General features: G+C 48.5%; 6 protein-coding genes across 6 annotated transcripts; 4 read left to right on the plus strand and 2 right to left on the minus strand.

Annotated features, from left to right (window-relative positions):
• Positions 1-60: 60 nt before the first annotated feature.
• On the minus strand, positions 61-2,649 carry EDB93DRAFT_1162017 (alpha beta-hydrolase). The gene is made up of 14 exons (XM_041450062.1): positions 2,367-2,649; positions 2,164-2,315; positions 2,046-2,110; positions 1,956-1,996; positions 1,826-1,900; positions 1,766-1,773; positions 1,656-1,721; positions 1,538-1,607; positions 1,214-1,481; positions 1,051-1,156; positions 942-993; positions 630-880; positions 541-578; positions 61-483 (listed from the first exon to the last, which is right to left on the minus strand). The coding sequence occupies exons 1-14, from the start codon at positions 2,549-2,551 to the stop codon at positions 226-228; spliced, it is 1,635 nt and encodes a 544-aa protein (XP_041305158.1). The 5' UTR covers positions 2,552-2,649; the 3' UTR covers positions 61-225.
• Positions 2,650-7,124, minus strand: EDB93DRAFT_1209758 (uncharacterized protein). Its single transcript, XM_041451028.1, has 3 exons — positions 6,440-7,124; positions 3,070-6,385; positions 2,650-3,016 (listed from the first exon to the last, which is right to left on the minus strand). Coding segments are annotated over exons 1-3 (3,900 nt in total). The 5' UTR covers positions 7,023-7,124; the 3' UTR covers positions 2,650-3,015.
• Positions 7,125-9,399: 2,275 nt separating this feature from the next.
• On the plus strand, positions 9,400-11,242 carry EDB93DRAFT_1162032 (membrane bound O-acyl transferase family-domain-containing protein). Its single transcript, XM_041450063.1, has 4 exons — positions 9,400-9,951; positions 10,008-10,342; positions 10,397-10,424; positions 10,483-11,242. Exons 1-4 carry the CDS (start codon positions 9,595-9,597, stop codon positions 10,912-10,914), a joined length of 1,152 nt encoding a protein of 383 aa, XP_041305160.1. The 5' UTR covers positions 9,400-9,594; the 3' UTR covers positions 10,915-11,242.
• A 44-nt stretch (positions 11,243-11,286) lies between these two features.
• On the plus strand, positions 11,287-12,745 carry EDB93DRAFT_1162039 (mitochondrial matrix Mmp37-domain-containing protein). The gene is made up of 4 exons (XM_041450064.1): positions 11,287-11,944; positions 12,008-12,022; positions 12,081-12,549; positions 12,602-12,745. The coding sequence occupies exons 1-3, from the start codon at positions 11,657-11,659 to the stop codon at positions 12,291-12,293; spliced, it is 516 nt and encodes a 171-aa protein (XP_041305161.1). The 5' UTR covers positions 11,287-11,656; the 3' UTR covers positions 12,294-12,549; positions 12,602-12,745.
• A 2,573-nt stretch (positions 12,746-15,318) lies between these two features.
• EDB93DRAFT_1338792 (kinase-like protein) lies at positions 15,319-16,449 on the plus strand (the record flags this gene model as incomplete). Its single annotated transcript, XM_041455405.1, has 7 exons — positions 15,319-15,342; positions 15,395-15,460; positions 15,521-15,706; positions 15,756-15,786; positions 15,839-15,876; positions 15,930-16,145; positions 16,199-16,449. 7 exons carry the CDS (start codon positions 15,319-15,321, stop codon positions 16,415-16,417), a joined length of 780 nt encoding a protein of 259 aa, XP_041305162.1. The 3' UTR covers positions 16,418-16,449.
• On the plus strand, positions 16,432-17,719 carry EDB93DRAFT_684060 (uncharacterized protein). The gene is made up of 4 exons (XM_041457095.1): positions 16,432-17,060; positions 17,115-17,149; positions 17,250-17,492; positions 17,539-17,719. Exons 1-4 carry the CDS (start codon positions 16,573-16,575, stop codon positions 17,670-17,672), a joined length of 900 nt encoding a protein of 299 aa, XP_041305163.1. The 5' UTR covers positions 16,432-16,572; the 3' UTR covers positions 17,673-17,719.
• Positions 17,720-18,815: the final 1,096 nt, after the last annotated feature.

The raw sequence follows: 18,815 nt of genomic DNA on the forward strand, positions 1-18,815 counted from the left end.
TCGTGGTCCGGGCCTAGAGGATATACTGCTTATCCTTAGTGCCTGGAGCTTCAAACTGCGGAGTTGACAAGGTTTAACATTGAACGTCAATGACCAGATCAATATATTACAACTTGAGGCCACTTCAACCTGCACGCTAATGGTAATAAAACTACATGGGACAACCACTGGTTAGTCCGTACACTTGAGTAAAACACTGTCAAACACGGAGAGATGTTGCAAGTACTAAAGAGGGTGAGCCAGAGTGAAATTTGTCAAATACTCCATCGGCTCCTTCCTGTATGTGTCCTGGATAATGGTGCGTGGAGACAAAATCCATTCCCCAAACATCAGCATGTCCTGCGATTCAACAGTGTATTCCGGCCAGAAAATACTACTACCGAGATCCAAATTGGGATCGAGATGTGCTGCAAATTTGATCAAGTGGTCCAACATGTTCCCTGGCCTGCCCAACATCTCGTCAACGAAGTCGGAGCTGTGAAACTAGGACGAGTTGAGTAACACTGGAGTCCATCATGTCTTGATTGAATGTCTACATACCGCGCCTAGAAACGGAATTGCCTTTAGACCTTTGCTCACTGAAGGGGGTGGGTTATGCTTGTTCGAACAGGTAAAGGAATTACACGAACGAAAGGTCCATATCTTTTGTTTCCCCGACCGCTCATGTAAAAGAAACCGCCTCGGAGCTTGGAACATAAAGTCTCCCTGGAAAGCAGCTATACGCTTGAACTGTGGGCTCAGCTGGTTGAGGGTTCCAGTCCCAAATGGAGATCCAGTCGTTGGGTCTTGAGGATACATGAGTAGTATTCCGTCGATCTCCTCGTCTGTTGCATTGCCCGCCCAATACGTTTTCAAATACCCCCTAAATTGCTCGCTTGTTCTAAAAATAGTAAGGGGAATATCAGCGCCCTCGACCAGGAAAAATAAATAATTTTCAGTACGTGATGTTAGTGCTACTCATGGAGAAAATCGTTCCCTCGTCATCGCAGTTACCTATCCCGAGTTTGTCGCATTAGCCGCATGCCACTCAAAACAACAAAAAATCCACACCTGTGATAAAAGGTACATTTGCAATTTTCCCCTGTTGGACGAGGCGCTGGAAGTTGTCCGTCAAAAATATTCCATCCACCCTTGGCATCCAAGCAAAGACAAGTGCCTGCCATAATGATGTTGGTCAATGTCAAAATATTGAAACTCAGACCTAGTTAAGAACCTGGTAAGAAAGCATCGATGGCGTTTCATCCACTGCAGCTTGCAGAGTTTCCTGGGGTACTCCTCGCAAGCATTCCAATGTATCGAGCGACCCCTTGCAACCTGTTTCATCAACAAGAAAGTCATAATACTGTTGACCATTGGTGATATCGCCCACAGGTATCGGGGATCCTGATTGCATAAATGCCGCGCGAAAGAGACCCTCATTGTCACCATCATAAGCGAGCATCTGGAGAGAAACAGATATCGCTCCGGCACTTTCGCCCCATCTTTTTGATGTCGAAGTTCGTCAAAGTCATACATGCACTATTAAAAAGATGCTCACATGGTTACCTTTGCTGGATCTCCGCCAAACGAGCTGATATATTTTTGGACCCAGTGAAGCGCAAGTCGCTCTGGCGGAATCATTAGTTCATAGAAAGTCAAAGGAACCTAGACCTCACGATCTCGGAGACCCAAGTTTCCAGTGCCAGCCTGTTTAACTTCTTCACTCGCTAGGAATCCCCAAGCTACACTGATGTGAGTGAAGCTCGATGACTATCAGGTAACATACCGCCCAACCTGTGGTACATCGTTGTCAGAAAGGCACGGGAGACAACAGAAAAATAATCACCGATAATTCATGCTAACATAGATAACTGGTTCATGCATTTGCGATGACCTGCTGACTGTAATATTACCGAACACTCTGTATACATGAATTATGATTTGATCTCGAAGCGCAAATATGTTTGATAACTCACGATTGACTACTCCCGATTTCAAAACCACCAGGGAATATAAACTGAAGTCGCGTTTCAGCCACACTAAAACAGGATGCTAATAAGACTGACCACGACTACTGGCAGTTTTGATCCAGGGAGCATGACGGCAGGTGTGAATACATTGAGCGTAAGACCTGAGAGCGAACAGTTCATATGAATGGCATGAAACTAAACTTAAAACACTCACAATCTTCGCTTGTCGATAACTTGGGGGGTATTTCGAGTATCCCTACCTGTATCAACTCCATTTGAGGGCAGGCCGGACCATAGGCTACAGCAGTGTGTGAACCCTCATAAGGAGGCACAGGTTGAGGGACTTGGAAGCGAAGGTTTCCGATACTGCAGACATCGAGTTAATGAACGTTTGATCGTGATGGGCATACAACTCACGGGGGTTTGGCAAATGGAATGCCCAAGAATTGCGCCGTATCACCATCGAATATTCCGGTGAATGTCGCATCATCTAACTTCACGGTTGGGGATGCAAGATATTGGAAGACCTGCTGTGTCGCGCAATGGACTAAACCGGGCAGCACGAGAATGGCCGAAAGCGTAACCAACGCGAGACGGTTCATGATCGGCTGAGAAAAGGACAAAGAGAGAATGGAATAGACCCATCAGCCTTTATGTATCAGGCTGCGAGCGATTCATGAGCTTGATTGGGAGTAACTCGTTTCCGACAAAGTCACTAGAATCCTAACTTTACACGTGGATCATAAGTTCTACGTACGATGGCTCCGGCACCCTGATACAGCCGGAGCCCTGAGGCGTGGGTGGCTCTGCATGTCGTCCTAGTACGTTAGGTATGCTTCTACTAGTAGTATAGTATTATCCAAACTGACCCGCAGATACATAATATCGTGCTAGACATTAAATCATGTGGCCCCATTTTCACCACCGTCAAGCTTCTGGCTCCAACACGTTTGAATTGCGTTTGAATCCTAAATTCTGATCGTTCTCCGCTCACAGTCAATCTCATGAATACCCAAAGGTGGGATAAATACTATACGGGCACCCTAGATGTAATCCAAATAAATATTCTGTCCAGTCATTAGAATATTGAACAGGGATGTATGCACGTGGAAGAACTCACTACTCATAGAACACGCCCTGAAGTCTCTCATGCAACTCGCTGCCCAACGCCTGCTGAGCGAATTCTGCTCGGTCTGCTATCCACTCCCCACTTGTTTCAAAGCAAGCAGGGGGATAAACAACCGTTTCTTCACGAACCTGTCGGTACCTCAACACCTCTCGCACAATGCGTCCATCTCCTTTCTCCACCACCATCTTTAACAGTATCTTGCCCTGCTCAGCCTCAACTTCCTCGGATCGAAGGTCAGGCCAGATACTGCACGCCACGTGGTGCACTGCAACAAGGCGCAGGAATCCATCCACTGATCCTTGGAGAAGCGCACCGACGTATTTTCCAATCATTTCACCTTTCTCAACTGGGTACAGGAAATCTCTGAGATCCCCTGCGATGACCTGGTCCACTGGAGTACGTACAGTACGCAACACATGCGCAAAGTCTGCCCATAGTATCCGACGATAGTCGATGGGATAGGTTAGCGCGAGAGGTGGAAGGAGAAGGGATGCGAAGATCGGGTGTGAGAAGGAGATAGCATCGTATAGTGCCAGGAAGTCGGTGTAAAACTGGTAGAAAGGTGTGCCTGATCCGAGGAATGGAAGAGAGGCCTGCTCCAGGTCAATATCAGGCAATTTGGATGAGGGTGGTGAAGCCGCAGCAGCACCGAGGGTAAACGGTGCCAAAAGATCTGACATTAATTTTGACACAATGACGTCTCGGAAAACTTCTTCTTCATCTCCTGTCGCCGGCGAGGGACATTCCTGCTGTTGGCCGTGCTCGAGCATGAACACTTTCATGCAAGTAAAAACCGTCTCTGAGCGCTTCAGGGCAAACTGGCTTAAACTATATCGTACTACAATTTCTTGCGTAGCTTTGACAAGCAACAGCGACGCGCGAACGACATCAACTTCCGATGCGTCCCATGAGGAAGGGAGCGCCTTGAGAACGGGCGAAGACCCGGACCGGAGAAGATGATCAATCGGTGAGGTAAGCCATACATGAGGCAACGGAAGGCCAATTGGGTGATGGTTATCAGGGACAGATGATAAGGAGCTAGACGACAGGAGGCGAAGAGTTGTACACCGCATGATCGATTCTGGTGTGGGATCGCTGGGAGCAATGTATACCTCCCGGTTCGGACGAATTGTGTAGTCCAGAAAAGGTTTGATGACGCTCCATCCGCCCTTCTCCCAAATGCTAGGAGGTGCCATTGCGCCGAGGAACTGTGGCGTGAGGATGGCTAAAATAGACCCAAGGATCTGAAAAGCGTGCTCTTCTTCTCCAGGGAGCTGCCTTTCGAGGATTGCCACACCCTGTGCGACCCAGAGGTCAGGAGATGTCCCGGGGATATGTCGCGATAATCTATGGAAATACGCCAAAAATGTCGCCATGTACTTGTAGGCAGCTTGCTCGACACCCGTAACAAGCGACCAAAGGGAATGCGAGACGACTAAGGCACAGAAGGACGATAGCTCAGTGAAAGGAAGGTTAAACGGCGGGGCAGCAAGCGGAGCAGTAGTGCTTGCATCGATGTTTACGATAGACATGCATGCAAGCCAGAGGCGGACTGCAGAGGAAAGCACACGCGCATGCATGCCGATATGCTGCAGGCGTTGATATCGCTCTGATAGTGCCGCGTTGTGTATCTGTGCAAGTTCAGTCCGCAGAGCCTCTAGGGAAGCTGTTACTACGCTATGTTCAACTCCCTTGGTAAAGCCGTCCTGGATTGTGTTGAGAATCTCTGCACGCTCTCCCTCTCCCCCTTTGATGCCATTGACCCGAGCACCCTCAAGCCATGCAGACGAAGCACTCCAGATGGCTGCCCATACTTCCCCCTCCCCTTCCGTTATTCCCTGGCGAAACTGAAGTATCTCGACACCCCAGCCCCAGCTAGTCACCTGGCTCCACAAGATATCATGCGGTGGAGTCGTGTGATGCGGATCCGTTGCGCAGACCATCCATGCTTCCACAAGTCCTGCCCACGCCACTTTCAGCGGTCTCGAGTTGGATGAGACGATATAGGCGAACAAAGAAGCAAAGTAAGAAGCGGCAGATGTCGCTATATGCGAATATAGACCGTAGGAGGCAAGAGTGGCATATAGATGGAGGGTTTCTACGAGAAGATTTGTGGCAAGAGACTCGGGGAAGGGCGAAGCAGGAGGTAGCATGATAATAAAACGAAGAAGGGCATCGGCTGGCTCACATAGCGCCATAGCGTTAGTCCGAGAGGACGACGCAAGAACAGTAAGGCACTGGAGAGCAACAGGGTTAGGCAGGGTTGTGTCTGATGAGGGCGGTATAGGCGTAAGAAGAAATGTTTGCATTAGGGAAGGGAGCAGTCGAGGGGTCTTCAAGATTGATTCAGCAATAGAATTCGACTCCTGCGATAACCGAAAGACAATGGACAGAAGTTGGGCCAGGGATTCAGGGGGTAAGGATGCTTGCGTGAAGAGTTCTGTAACTTGAGTGAGGAAGTCGGGCACTTGCAAAACGGACATGATGGCAGGAGCAAGATTTAACTCGGCATGCTTAGCATCGAACACCGCGCTCCAGCCAACAATACACTCCCAGACAACCTCAATGGCTTGGACACCGACGCCACCCTTCTCATTCATCGCGGAGAGTCCGGCAGTGAGAATACGTGTTCGTAGTTCCTCCTCCTTCCCCTGAAGTTCTGAAATCCTGTCTGTGTAATGGGGGTCCCTCACTTGCATGCCCAACCGGCGCGCGATGCCAACCAAGATATGAAGCATCGTGGTGCGTTGTGCAGGGACAGTGGAGCGAGAAAGCAAAAATATATCATCAAGAGTGTATCCTGCATGATCCCCATCTGCATGGTGATGCAAGCCCAGATGAGAAGGTAGAGCGGCAGAGATTTCTGCAGGGATAGGAACACCCGTTAGATCGAAACGAAGCAGAACCGGCTCTGAATTTGACGACGATGGTTTCATCCAAGACACAGATGGGTCGTCTGGAGGCATATTTGGGAAATATCGTCTCCGAATATATTCTGGAGTGCCTTCCTCGGGCTCTGATCTGTCATTCGTAACCTTCTGCGCAGGCATGTCGTTACCCTTGGGCCTTGCAGGAGAAAGCGGTCGCTTCCGCGATAAACCATTCTCTTCGAATGTACCCAGAGAAACAATTGATGAATCCGGAGTATCTGGAGGTGGAGGGAGCGCAATGGCCTTTCGTTTGGGAGATACTGGCGCAGACTCATACACGTAGACATCATCAGGCGTTAATGCCGCAAAGCGAAGTTGGCGACCAGCTTTACTAGGCGACGAAGGCCTAGTACTGCTTTTCACCAGGATTGGGGGAGCTAAGATGCAGCCTTCGTGTCAAAATATTCATTAAACCCCAGGGAGCGACGTGCCTCTTTTCCCGAAATCCTCCAGGCTCTTGACCCTTGAAAGGTTGCGTCTCGTAGCAAGACCAGGTAAGGAAGGAACAATCGGAATTTCGCAGGAGACCCCTGGAGCCTGCTCGTTTTGTATAAGTACACCTTCAGCTATGGCGGGAGCCTTCATTGTATTTCTTGATCTTGCAGCGCGTACACGCTCCAGAAGGTCATCTGCACCACTTCCCAGTTGCTCTAAAACCTCGCGTCTCTCTTGTTCTCGCTCCTCTTCAGTCATATTAGCCACCCGGCGCTCATTTTCTTCACTAATCTGTCGACGCATAGCATCATCGGCGGTGTGTGCATCCACCCCAAGATCTCGAGATCGAGGTTGATTGATGAAATGCGTAGGGTTTATTAGAGGTACGGTTGTATACCTAGCATTGTTACTGTTCTTTTCCTCTTCTTTGGCGCGAGCAAATGCGCTCTTTGACCTGTGCTGAACAGCCGGAAAACCTGAGCCAGGAGTGTTTGAGAATCTTGAAGAGGGTAGGCTTTGGGCTGTAGATGTCTTGCGTTCAAATACAGAGCCGACCAGCGACTGTTCATGGGAGGACATTCGCAGTTGCAAAACGCAAGGAGGTCATAAGTAGAAGGCCAGTCTGTCAGGGCAAGGGGATAGAAATTTCCGAAATATGCAGTTACGTAACGATAGTTCCCGCTACCGGCCATGCGCATCGCTTTGAAAGCCACTGAAATGAACAGTTGCTTAGTAAGCGTGTTACGGACGCTTACGACTTCAGCTGTAGCGTACTGGCTGGTTGAAATGCCTTTCAGTGCAATTTCAGTGTCATTATTTTATTTTGTCGTTCTCTGCATCTGTCTCTAAGTGGTTTTACAACCTAATATTCACTGTTTCTTGCTCGTTTTTTTCGTGGTCGCAAACTGTGATCACTGAGTCGACTTGGGTGTAATAACGACTATAAAGGTGCGTCATCCAGTGAGCCAAACTATACGATTTGCTTCCCAGAAAGCTCCTCAAAGGCTTGTTTCTGGACTTTGGGTCTTCAGACGGCGGCTTGCTTGAAGGTAATGTAGGTTTTTTTTTACGTTTTTTCAGTAGATGCCGTTGAACTTGTTACTGCCGCTCTCATTCGTTTTCTAGCTGTCACCATGACCTCGTTCATCAGCCGTCTTTCTGTATCTGGCGTTTAACCTAGAATTGCATTGTTCTCTTATCTCCCTTCAGTTGCTCCCTCACTCGGCCATTTGGATCCAAGTTCTCGGTTCCGAGACTTTCATGGCCTTCTATCATGGTCACGCGCTCGCGGCCAACGTTGAGTTCAAGCTTGTGATGTTGATGTTGCATGGTGCACCGTTAGGTGGGAAGATAAGATTCTCGATTTCAATCCCTATTCTAGGCTACTAGCTATGTGACCCTGAAGGGTGACAGCGTCTCTTTGTCATCTCTTGGTTTTATATCCTCCTGTATTTCCTGATCGTCGGTCTGACGAATACTCTCAGACTGAAGAGGTTTGTAGCTGAATCGAGCTCGCTGTCGATATTATCTTGTCTTGTTTACCGTCGGTGAATAAGGTGCTTGCCTGCGCAGAAGACCCACACCACAGCTAATACTTATCAAACCTTTTAAAAGATACCCGCTTACAACATGTACGACCGTGCACACCTGCTAAAGTAGTGTCACCTAACGGCCTAACCATACCGCTACCGATCTGGCTTAATCTGTCGCACCTTTGACCAATCTTGCTCGCCTGCCATCCCTGAATTTAGTGTCAGTACCCTCGTGATCCTTGTTGTCACTGATAAGTTCTTCCTCGTCGTCGAGAATTAGGTGCTGGATTGTAAGACTATCCGAATCAAGGATTGGACTAAATCTAATGAACTGGAAATATTTTTGAAGACTCTGAATTATTTTACTCTGAATTATTTTGCCTACGGAAAGTCAATTGCGTTATTACTCTATCACCTGTGAACAGCGGCTACGTAAACTCATCAGATTTCTTTTCTGAGGGTCTTTTGCCGATCAGGCTGAGAGATCTCGGGGAAAGGCTTGCCCTCGAGCTTTGGGTTAGACTCGTACTATTCTGTTCAAGTTTGAGACCCACCAAAATTTTTAATTACGTTGCCTTCCATTGTTCCTTTCTGGCAGCACTAGGTTGGAATGTGGTGGTTGTTGACGTTTTGAATTCTGTTCTTCAAGTTCGTTGACGTTCCGATGCTGTAACGCTGCTGCCGTATCAACTGCCATCTCGTCGGAACCTAATGAGGCCGAATCCGCATTCCGTAAGCTTGTGTTTCACTTCATTTGTTTCACTTCATTTCATTGAACATATGTCGCGCCCTCAGAGAAAGTTGATGGGTACAGAATTCCGACTCGGAGCACCTACAACACATCACGGTTCGGTTCTGCATCATAGGCGTGTTCAATTCTTAAGTTGTCAGGTCAAGCCGGTCAAGTCCCAACCGTGCCTTAGAGCCAAGCAGTTTAGCCTGCCGGCGAGGTTCCATTTGGGCACCGCAACTACCACGCTTACTCGAGCTCCGCCTTATCAATCAATCGTGGTCACACAACGCAGCGTGCTCGTTATGCAGCGAAAACGGGAGTACCGTGGGTTGGACCAGAAACCATCTTGTGCGTGAGGATCTGGCCTCTGTCATGTGCTGGTGGTCGCGAGTGATACTCGTGTACGACATGTTCTCTCTGACTCAGAGGATTGTAAGTCCTCTGCTGAGCACCATCAATGTCTTGTAAAGCATTATAGACGCCATGTGAAGAATCAACAGTACTAGTGTTGTATAGTCAGTGCTGAGCTGGATAGCTCATCACTTGCGCCTACAGGATGTTGCAGGGTGCGGCCGGCTTAGTCAGTCATCCGCGGATGCATACGTACCGGGTTCTAACCTTTTCTGGGAACCGAAATTACGATCGCGTAATATGATAGGGGTTGACGTCACCACTCTTGACCGTGACAATTTGAGAATTTAACTTGCCTATCGGATGAACCAATATGCTGTCATGGGACCTTCAAGTTCGCGCACTCAATATCGCTTAACCGGACAAGAAGCGAAAAGAATAGTTCAATCGACAAATGGACTCTGTCTTCGAAGCTTCGAACCTATAAAAATTCAACAGCCTGAGGGAGGGCAAATAGACCTACAACACATCTCCCATGGGTCTACTTGTACCCCTCATCTGCACACAGGTCCCCGCCTTGGCCCTACAGCTTGGCATAACTTTGGACTTGCGGGCTCCATGGAATTTTGTGACTTGTATCGCGGTCGTCCTCGTCTGCTTGACTTGCATTCAGCATGCTAAGACTGACATGATTGTTCTCGATTACTCCATCGGCATGGCAATTTCTGGCATTGCTATGGATGCTATATACATGAATTTGCTGGTCCGACCCCTTGATACCTTCCGCCATCAGAAGCAAAAACAGTCAGCGCGTGAACTCCCTTGGTTCAAAAGGTTCATCTGGGCTGCACAATTGTGTGGTTCACCTAGAGGAGTGGGCTGGGATCATCAAGTAAGTTTACCCTGGAGCACCAGCCGTTCTCAAACCCTGATTATTCTCATCTGTAGACGAAAAACTTGCCTGAGCACTCTGCAAAAACAAGACGAGAATTTGTCCTTTCGCGTCTTACGAGTGCAGCTAAGCACTTCATGTGGTTCGATTTGGCACAATTCTACATAATGCACAATCCGGCGTATAAGTCCGGCGTAGCATTTGCATCTCAGAGTTTCGCCCGTCGCATTCTGGCCTGCAGTGCATATTTGGTGCTTCATCAATGCATGGGCGTTATTATCCACTCATCTATGGCAATTCTTGCTGTGAGCTGTACGTCGTCTGAGCCGAGCTCCTGGCCTACTTTATGTGGGAAATGGGAGGATGCGTATACTATCAGACGATTCTGGGGGTAAGTCGTTCGTTTGGCACTTGCTCTGTACTCAATATATTATTTGTTGACCAGTCGAACTTGGCACCAATTTCTTCGACGCGTGAGTACTGCCTCGCTTGAGATTCCAAACTAGGCATACTTATCATCAATCGGATCAGTTCCTGGTCCCCTTTGGCCAGAAAATGGCATTATTTCTCGGCTTCAAACCCGGAACTAATGGATCATCCTACACTCAACTTTACACCGCGTTTTTCTTCTCCGGCATTGCTCACGTAGGAGGTGATGCAGTGCTCAACCCCTCTCGCCTTGGCATTTCGTTCCCTTTCTTTATGTATCAGGCCTTCGCCATCACGTTTGAGGATATGATTATAGCCGTTGCTCGTCGTGCAGGAGTGACGGAGACAAAGTGGACGCGTAGGATAGGATATGTGTGGGTAATGTGTTGGTTTATTCTCACCGCGACACCATGGTTCACTGCTATCGGCGTTGCTGGGGTAGAAAGTGGCGGGGTAGTGCTGTCCTCCAAGGTTTTCCCACCTTCGTTATGCAACATTCTTGTCAGATCTTTAGTTGACTCGGAGTTCTTGTAAGCTTAGGCTTGCCCACTCACGTTTGGTGCGCATTGTGAATGCTGATACTGGTGATATTGATACCTCTAACTCGATTTTATATTCTTGCACGTATACCAAGCAGTGACCTTTGTTGCTTTTACAGTTATGTCATTCCACTACCAAAGGCGATTTCTGTACACTATCATTCTCTCCATTTAATTTCCTGGAAATAAGCACGGAGTATCTTGACGACTTTTGACAGGGGATAATGCAGTATAACGTTGACCATGACCAAAAAGATCAGCTCTGAAATCGAGAAACTGTTGTTTCAATCACCGGTGACCGTTTAACTGGAATGGTGCTTGAGATGAAAAGAAAAGATGATACGTGGAAATTCTCGAAATTGTAGAGCTGTTATCCATACTCGTACCTTTCTCACCAATTTTTTTTTTCAACCGAGAAGGTGCGTTATACCGCACATGCAATTTATTTTGAGATCCAATTGATGGTGAGGAATTCCAAGCGCATTGCGCAAGGTAGTCCTGGACGCGGAAGCTATATTCAAATTAGCTTCACTGGTCTCGGGAGTCATCGCTTCATCATTTAAACTCGCAAAAACATCTGCCGTGTAGTCCCAATGGCAGCGTTCAAGCAGGTACTAATAGCTCAGAGCTAGTGTCAAAAACTGAATTAAGGGAATCACAGCAAAAGGCCAAACTTCCAATAACCTTCGTCAACGGACGAGTGCCACTGCCGTCGTTGGTGTCTGTCGTCGTGCAGTATGTTATCCACCACTCACTCATCGGCTCGTCGGGCATCAAATCACCATCTACAATATCTTACCCATGAGTCACTGACCACCGACTCCACTGTTACTTTTCACGCTGTCCTCACTCCACCGCGTCACCTCTCGAAGCTAGAGACAAGCAAGCCTCGTCAGTCGCAATTCCATCCGCGCCCCCGTCCGGCCATTCTCCATCCACGACAAGCACTTCCAACTCTTCCTCCAAGCTTCGGGCAGAACCAAGTCCTACTAGGGTTCAATACTTTTGTGCCGATGAAGGGGGTCGTGCGTCACCTTCGTTCATACCATTCTACTATTCGCTTACTTTTACTGACATGGAATATCAAGTATGGAGTAACAACCGTCGACACGCTATGTGATGACGATGACCTACTTAACTGGCGCGGGGAGAATGCACAAGCCTCTACGGATCATCAAAGACGATGCACGCGTACGATTAACTCAGCAAGTCAACCTCACCTCTGCGCTTCGCACCGCGCTTCTCATGCTAGCAGAATCCTTTACCCAACACGAGCTATTCGAAACTATAGCAGGAATGAGTTACTCTGGTGGCCCTCGGATGGTGCTACCCGCTGAAAATCGAGGAAAGGTGGAAAATATGGTTTCTCGTTAGGAGGACCAGTTTTGGGAGTCGTATTGGAGGTTTGCGCAGGGCCTTCCTGGGATCCGATGGGCGGCGGGTTCTAAGAACATGGAACAGGACACCAGTCCGCATGCGAGAGCAGCATATCTTAAGAATTTGCCGGAAGAGCTCCTGAAGTACGTTCATCAGCGTGCCGAGGGGCGTGGTCCGCCTAGAGAGGCGGATCACAGCGCTTATTGGCTCCGTATCGCAGGCGACAAGGAGCTTCCCTTGATTCTTAACTCTGGTATGTTCTTCCGTCCGTATCTTGAGATCTTCATGTTCATGTTCTTTACCAGAGATAACTGAGATCGTGCGGTACCAGCAACTGTCCAGTCACTGAAGGGCATAGTAAGCGCTGGTGTGGCTAAGAGTTCACGCTACTATGTGGCTAAGGTCAGCAAGTAGTGGAAAGGAACCTCTATTTTGAGTTCGTCATACTGCTTTTAAAATTTTCGGATGATCGCTGTTGGCTTTGTGATTGCATTCTCACTGAATAATGAGGCCTGAGGTCCCATGCAATGGTGTCCTCTGTCCAGGATTTATCTTATATATCTTCCAGGTTTTACAGCAAACTCATCGGCTTCATTTCGGCGGCCTGGAACTCGATGGTTCAATGGGTGATACTGATCAGCGATGGGGATGGGCAGCCTGGCTTGTCGTGTCGTGTTAGAATGGTGCAGGACCAGACTCCAGATACATGCTGTATCAACGCCCGGCGATATATAGCAATATTGCACAGCAAATATAAGTGAGCCTTATATCCCTGTCATTTAGCAATCACTTGTTACTGGTGGTTTGGAGTGCGACTGTTATGCGCTATGTACAGCCTACAGATTCGAAATGTGCATGCACCCGCTCATATTAGTCCACGTAGCAGTCGAATTGCCTCAAAATTAGAACCGGACCGAGGTACAAGGTAAGTACTTGATTCGATGGTAACACGGCCACTGACATGCGGTTTCAGCAAGGCGCCTGCAACCACAGCATGCAAAACTGACCTAAATAGCAGGTCTCTTCATCTTCACCTCGTATCTCTCCTTTCCCTCGATTATTGACTGTGTGCAGTATCTCACTATCCAGTCCGTCTGTACAACCCGACAGCCTGTATTGATCAAGGTCATGCCACACGAAGAGGCCGAGTCAAGCACGTCGACGAGACGGGGAGAAGCGCTACTGCACTCACCGATATATCGAACGAGCGCGAAGGATCCACCACCATATGGTGCACAGCACCTCCAGGATGCTCTTTGGGAGGGTGAGCAGCTCCCTCATGATACCCACTAGCTTACTCAGTTAGAAGCAGGTGGGAATGAAGCGCTTCCTCCTAAGTGGCAACAGTATAAGACGTCGTCGAATGATAAAACACGATATCAAGATAATACGCTCTTTATGGTCTCTTTGAACCGACCTTTACCAGGAGTGCGACTGGGTGAGGGATGAAATCACGACAAGGAACGACGAACTCACGGTTGACCATAGATGTTCCTGGATATCTCGTTGATCCGAGATGCGAATGGTACATTTCACCACTGGGCCGGTCCTACTTCGTCGACCACAATAATCGGGATACGTCGTGGAAGAAACCTAAGCCGGAACGACCGGCAGGAAGCTTGATGCCTGAGTGCGTCATCGAGGGTCACTCTGAATCCATATGGGACCTTGCCTACTTGGGTACCAGTGGCAATATAATGAGCGCGTCTGGGGATGGTTCGATTCGTCAGTGGAAAAGAGACGGAGAGCCAGTAGGAAAACCTTTGAATAGTGCTGGGGGAGTGATAGTCTCAATCGCAGTCTCCTCGGATGAAACAATGGTCGTTTGTGGAAGTGCAGACGGCTCACTGTGGTTGTGGAATATAAAAGAGGGCAGGATGATCGGAGATCCGTGGGAGGGGCATGATGCTGCAGTGATGTGCCTTGATTGGTCTCGCAATGCCCTGGAGATAGCAAGCGGATCGCAGGATGGGACTATACGACGCTGGAACCCGGATACTGGTCGACAAACAGCACCACCCATAAAGAACTGTGGATGGGTCGAAGCCATCAAATATGCTCCACAAGGCGACAAATTTGCAGGTGGCGTGGATAAGGTGATCCGGGTGTGGTCAATGGACGGCAAGCTGCTTATTGAGATCAAGGGACATGACCAGTGGGTGTCGTCATTGTTTTGGTCCAAGGACGGCGCACATATCTTCTCCGGGTCAAGCGATTATACCATCCGAAAATGGCGGGCGATTGATGGACAGGAACTTGCTGTTTTTCAGGGTCACACCAATGCCATCAGATCGCTCTGCCTTACTCCTGATGAAAGCTATATTGTTAGCGCATCAGAAGACTGTTCCGTTCGCATCTGGGATCTCAAGACCAATCAGCCAGTCGGAGATCCATTCTTGCATGATGACTCAGTCTTGGTCGTCGCCATGTCCCCCGATGGAAAATACATTACTGGTGCTGGACTAGACAGAAAGATCTATATATGGAACCTGGAGGCGGCACTTAAAGTTGTAGTAGGTATGCGTTTTGTTGCTTAATTTCCCTGCCTAACAGTTTTGGCGATTTAGGGTGCGGATACAAAGCTCAAGGCAAGTCATCTCTGCCGCTCTTTCACACTACGTCTCACTTTGTACCAGGGACATTCAGCCCAACCGGGACTTGTGCAGCAACCAATCGCCGTGAGCAAAGTCTATTTTCTCATATGCTTCATTAGATCTTTGACGTCCTCGCCTCCGTTCAGCCAACAACTAGTAGTCTATCTGCGCAATCATCACCAAATGTCAAAGATAAAGCACCTACACGCCCTCGAAGAGATGATCGGAATGCGTTCAGAACGGATGGCAGGAATGGGACAGAGATTACTACCGTCGAGTCTAACACTACTTCACGGGATCATACACCATCTCCAGAGAAGACCCAAGCACCGTCCAATCCACTACAAGATCTTACTCATAAGCTCCGGGGAAGATCACGCTATCCGATAACCTCTGGAGGCTTCGGAGACATCTGGAAGTGTGATTTAATGAAGCCCGATGGGACCGTCGAGGTATGTTCAGCTTTTCGCACTTCCTATGGTTATCATCCTGATGATGATCAAGGTAGCAGTGAAGACTATTCGTGCTTTCGAATCCGATGACGAGGTCTTGATGCGGAAGAATAGTAAGGTAATGTGCTCTTCCACGGCGTCACGCGTGTCATTTTATCTTATGTCGAATCAACTTTAGAGAGTGCGTCGCGAACTTAAAGTTTGGGGCCGTCTCAAGCATGATAGCATTCTGCCGCTCTCGGGAGTGTCGAATGACTTTGGACACTACCTCGCAATGATTTGCCCATGGGCTGAAAACGGAGCGCTCACAGGCTATCTCATTAGGCAGGAAAGTTCGTTGTTACCTCACGATAAATTCTCCCTTGTAAGTCCCGCGTATCTAGCATTCCCAGATACTTGCTGACGCTTTACAGCTGAATGACATTGCTCTTGGGTTGCAATACCGTGAGTTTGTCGTTCACTTAACCCCATCTCTCAAATACTCACATTGGTTCAGTCCACGGCGAATCGATTATCCATGGGGACCTGACAGGGGTGTGTACGACCACATACAGAAAAATCTCATCACTGACGTGCCAACTCTCCAGTCAAACGTCTTGATTTATGGTAACGGTCGGGCATGCCTTGCTGATTTTGGTCTGTCCACCATAATCCTGGAGTTCCTTGGTACCTCATATATCACGAGCACCATCCGAGGGAATGTCCGATGGGCAGATGCAGAATTATTTCAAGTATCAGAGGACGACGAAGTCTCGCTCAGTCCCGAGTGCGACATATACTCATTTGGCAGTATCATGCTCCAGGTTGGTAACTCAATTTTGAACGAAATATATTGTTTAATTTGGACATGCTCTAGACATCGACTTGCAAGGTACCCTACTACAATGTGAAGAACGATATTGGGGTGTTGGGACGAGTCGTCAAGGGGATGAAACCAGAACCTCCTAAAGAATCGCAAATAGCGCCTGGGCACTGGGAGTTCATACAGCGATGCTGGTTGCCTCGCGCAAGTCGTCCGTCGATTGCAGAAATCGCTACGTTTGTGGCATGTGAACGACAAGCTGTATCATCCTAGTCACTAATGGTACCAATGTAACGAGAATTGGGCAATGTATATAGAAAGGGTTTGATGGGTCACCCTTCTGGAGTATTGTAAAGTTCCAGGAAGATCATTTTACAGAAAATAATGATTCTTTTTTGTCAGTGATCGAATTTGGAAATGTGTTTGAGATGATGACATGGAACGTTAACATACGTATCATCGTAAAACCACCATGTCTCATGCACATACAAGCTGCCGGCGCTATACAGAAATATAAATTTATCAACGAGTTCGCGCCTGACAATTCGGAGGAGCCCATTATCCATAGTTCACAGCCAACATGGCAGGTTGCCAAGAAGCCTCGTCCAGGATCTGTGGAACGTATTTTTAGGCTATATATTTTCCAGCTCCTACACAGCAAACACATCGGCTTCACGTCGGCGGCCTGGAACTCGATGGTTCAATGGGTGATACTGATCAGTGATAGGGATGGCCCGAGGCAGTCTGGCTTGTGGTGTCGTGATATAATGGTGCAGAGCCAGACTCCAGATACATGCTGTATCAACGCCCGCGGATGTATAGCAATTTTGTACAGCAAACATAAGCGAGCCTTATATCCCTGTCATTTAGCAATCACTTGTTACTGGTGGTTTGGAGTGCGACTGTTATGCGCTATGTACAGCCTACAGATTCGAAATGTGCATGCACCCGCTCATATTAGTCCACGTAGCAGTCGAATTGCCTCAAAATTAGAACCGGACCGAGGTACAAGGTAAGTACTTGATTCGATGGTAACACGGCCACTGACATGCGGTTTCAGCAAGGCGCCTGCAACCACAGCATGCAAAACTGACCCAAATAGCAGGTCTCTTCATCTTCACCCCGTATCTCTCCTTCCCCTCGATTATCGACTTTGTGTATTTCGCTGTCCACTCCGTCTGTACAACCCTACATCCTTTATCGACCAAGGTCATGCCACCCGAAGAGGCCGAGTCAAGCACGTCGACGAGACGGGGAGAAGCGCTACTGCACTCGCCGATATATCGAACGAGTGCGAAGGATCCACCACCATATGGTGCACAGCACCTCCAGAATGCACTTTGGGAAGGTGAGGCAGCTCCCTCGTGATACCCACTAGCTTACTCAGTTAGAAGCAGGCGGGAATGAAGCGCTTCCTCCTAATTGGCACCAGTTTAAGACGTCGTCGGATGCTGAACCACAATATCAAGATGATACGCTCTTTATGGTCTCTTGGAACCGACCTTTACCAGGAGTGCGACTAGGTTAGAGATGAAATCACGACAAGGAACGACGAACTCACGGTTGACCATTGACCATAGCTAGATATAGCTTTGATCCGAGATACGAATGGTACATTTCACCACTGGGTCGGTCCTACTTCGTCAACCACAAAGATCGGACTACGTCGTGGAAGAAACCCAAGCCAGAACGTCCTGCAGGAAGCTTGATGCCGGAGTGCGTCATCGAGGGTCACACTGAACGCATATGGGACCTTGCCTACTTGGGTACGAGTGGCAATATAATGAGCGTGTCTGACAATGGTTCGATTCGTCAATGGAAAAGAGACGGAGAGCCAGTAGGAAAACCTTTGAATAGCGAGGGGGGAATGATAGGCACAATGGCGGTCTCACCGGATGAAACAATGGTCATTTGTGGAAGTGCAGACGGCTCACTGCGGTTGTGGAATATCAAGGAGGGCAGCATGATCGGAGATCCGTGGGAGGGGCATGATGCTGCAGTGATGTGCCTTGATTGGTCTCGCAATGCCCTGGAGATAGCAAGCGGATCTTCCGACGGGACCATACGACGCTGGAACCCGGATACTGGTCGACAAACAGCACCACCAATAGAGGCCAGTGAATGGGTCGAAGCCATCAAATATGCTCCACATGGCGACAAATTCGCGAGTGGCGTGGATAAGGTGATCCGGGTGTGGTCAAAGGACGGCAAGCTGCTCATACAGATGGAGGGACATGAATACTGGGTGACGTCATTGTGTTGGTCCAAGGACGGCGCACATATATTCTCCGCGTCAATCGATCAGACCATCCGAAAATGGCGGGTGATCGATGGACAGGAACTCATTGTTTTTCGGGGTCACACCCATATCATCTATTCGCTCTGCCTTACTCCCGATGAAAGCCATATTGTTAGCGCATCATATGACTACTCCCTTCGAATTTGGGATCTCAAGACCAATCAGGCAGTCGGAGATCCACTCTTGCATGATGACGCACTCTTGGCTGTTGTCATGTCCTCCGATGGAAAATTCATTGCCAGTACTGGATTAGACAAAAAAATCTATATATGGAGCCTCGAGGCAGCGCTCAAATTTATGGTATGTATGCGCTTTGTTGCTTGATGTCCCTGCCTGACGGTTTTGACGATTTAGGGTGCAGATACAAAGCTC

Source organism: Suillus bovinus, assembly GCF_016758785.1.
Source record: "Suillus bovinus strain UH-Sbo-P2 chromosome Unknown EDB93scaffold_51, whole genome shotgun sequence".
NCBI lineage: Eukaryota > Fungi > Basidiomycota > Agaricomycetes > Boletales > Suillaceae > Suillus > Suillus bovinus.

What these genes read in the sequence shown, in the direction of transcription:
- EDB93DRAFT_1162017 (XM_041450062.1), bottom strand. Translation starts at nt 2,551, where the DNA reads ATGAACCGTCTCGCGTTGGTTACGCTTTCGGCCATTCTCGTGCTGCCC. An exon ending in GTTATCGACAAGCGAAGATT is followed by an intron (nt 2,111 to 2,163) that starts GTGAGTGTTTTA and finishes GTTCGCTCTCAG; the next exon opens with GTCTTACGCTCAATGTATTC. An exon ending in ATGAGTAGCACTAACATCAC is followed by an intron (nt 881 to 941) that starts GTACTGAAAATT and finishes TACTATTTTTAG; the next exon opens with AACAAGCGAGCAATTTAGGG.
- EDB93DRAFT_1209758 (XM_041451028.1), bottom strand. Translation starts at nt 7,022, where the DNA reads ATGTCCTCCCATGAACAGTCGCTGGTCGGCTCTGTATTTGAACGCAAG. An exon ending in GGAGGATTTCGGGAAAAGAG is followed by an intron (nt 6,386 to 6,439) that starts GCACGTCGCTCC and finishes GCTGCATCTTAG; the next exon opens with CTCCCCCAATCCTGGTGAAA.
- EDB93DRAFT_1162032 (XM_041450063.1), top strand. Translation starts at nt 9,595, where the DNA reads ATGGGTCTACTTGTACCCCTCATCTGCACACAGGTCCCCGCCTTGGCC. An exon ending in ACTATCAGACGATTCTGGGG is followed by an intron (nt 10,343 to 10,396) that starts GTAAGTCGTTCG and finishes TTTGTTGACCAG; the next exon opens with TCGAACTTGGCACCAATTTC. An exon ending in GGCACCAATTTCTTCGACGC is followed by an intron (nt 10,425 to 10,482) that starts GTGAGTACTGCC and finishes CAATCGGATCAG; the next exon opens with TTCCTGGTCCCCTTTGGCCA.
- EDB93DRAFT_1162039 (XM_041450064.1), top strand. Translation starts at nt 11,657, where the DNA reads ATGTTATCCACCACTCACTCATCGGCTCGTCGGGCATCAAATCACCAT.
- EDB93DRAFT_684060 (XM_041457095.1), top strand. Translation starts at nt 16,573, where the DNA reads ATGATGACATGGAACGTTAACATACGTATCATCGTAAAACCACCATGT. An exon ending in AAAATTAGAACCGGACCGAG is followed by an intron (nt 17,150 to 17,249) that starts GTACAAGGTAAG and finishes CCCAAATAGCAG; the next exon opens with GTCTCTTCATCTTCACCCCG. An exon ending in CCAGAATGCACTTTGGGAAG is followed by an intron (nt 17,493 to 17,538) that starts GTGAGGCAGCTC and finishes CTCAGTTAGAAG; the next exon opens with CAGGCGGGAATGAAGCGCTT.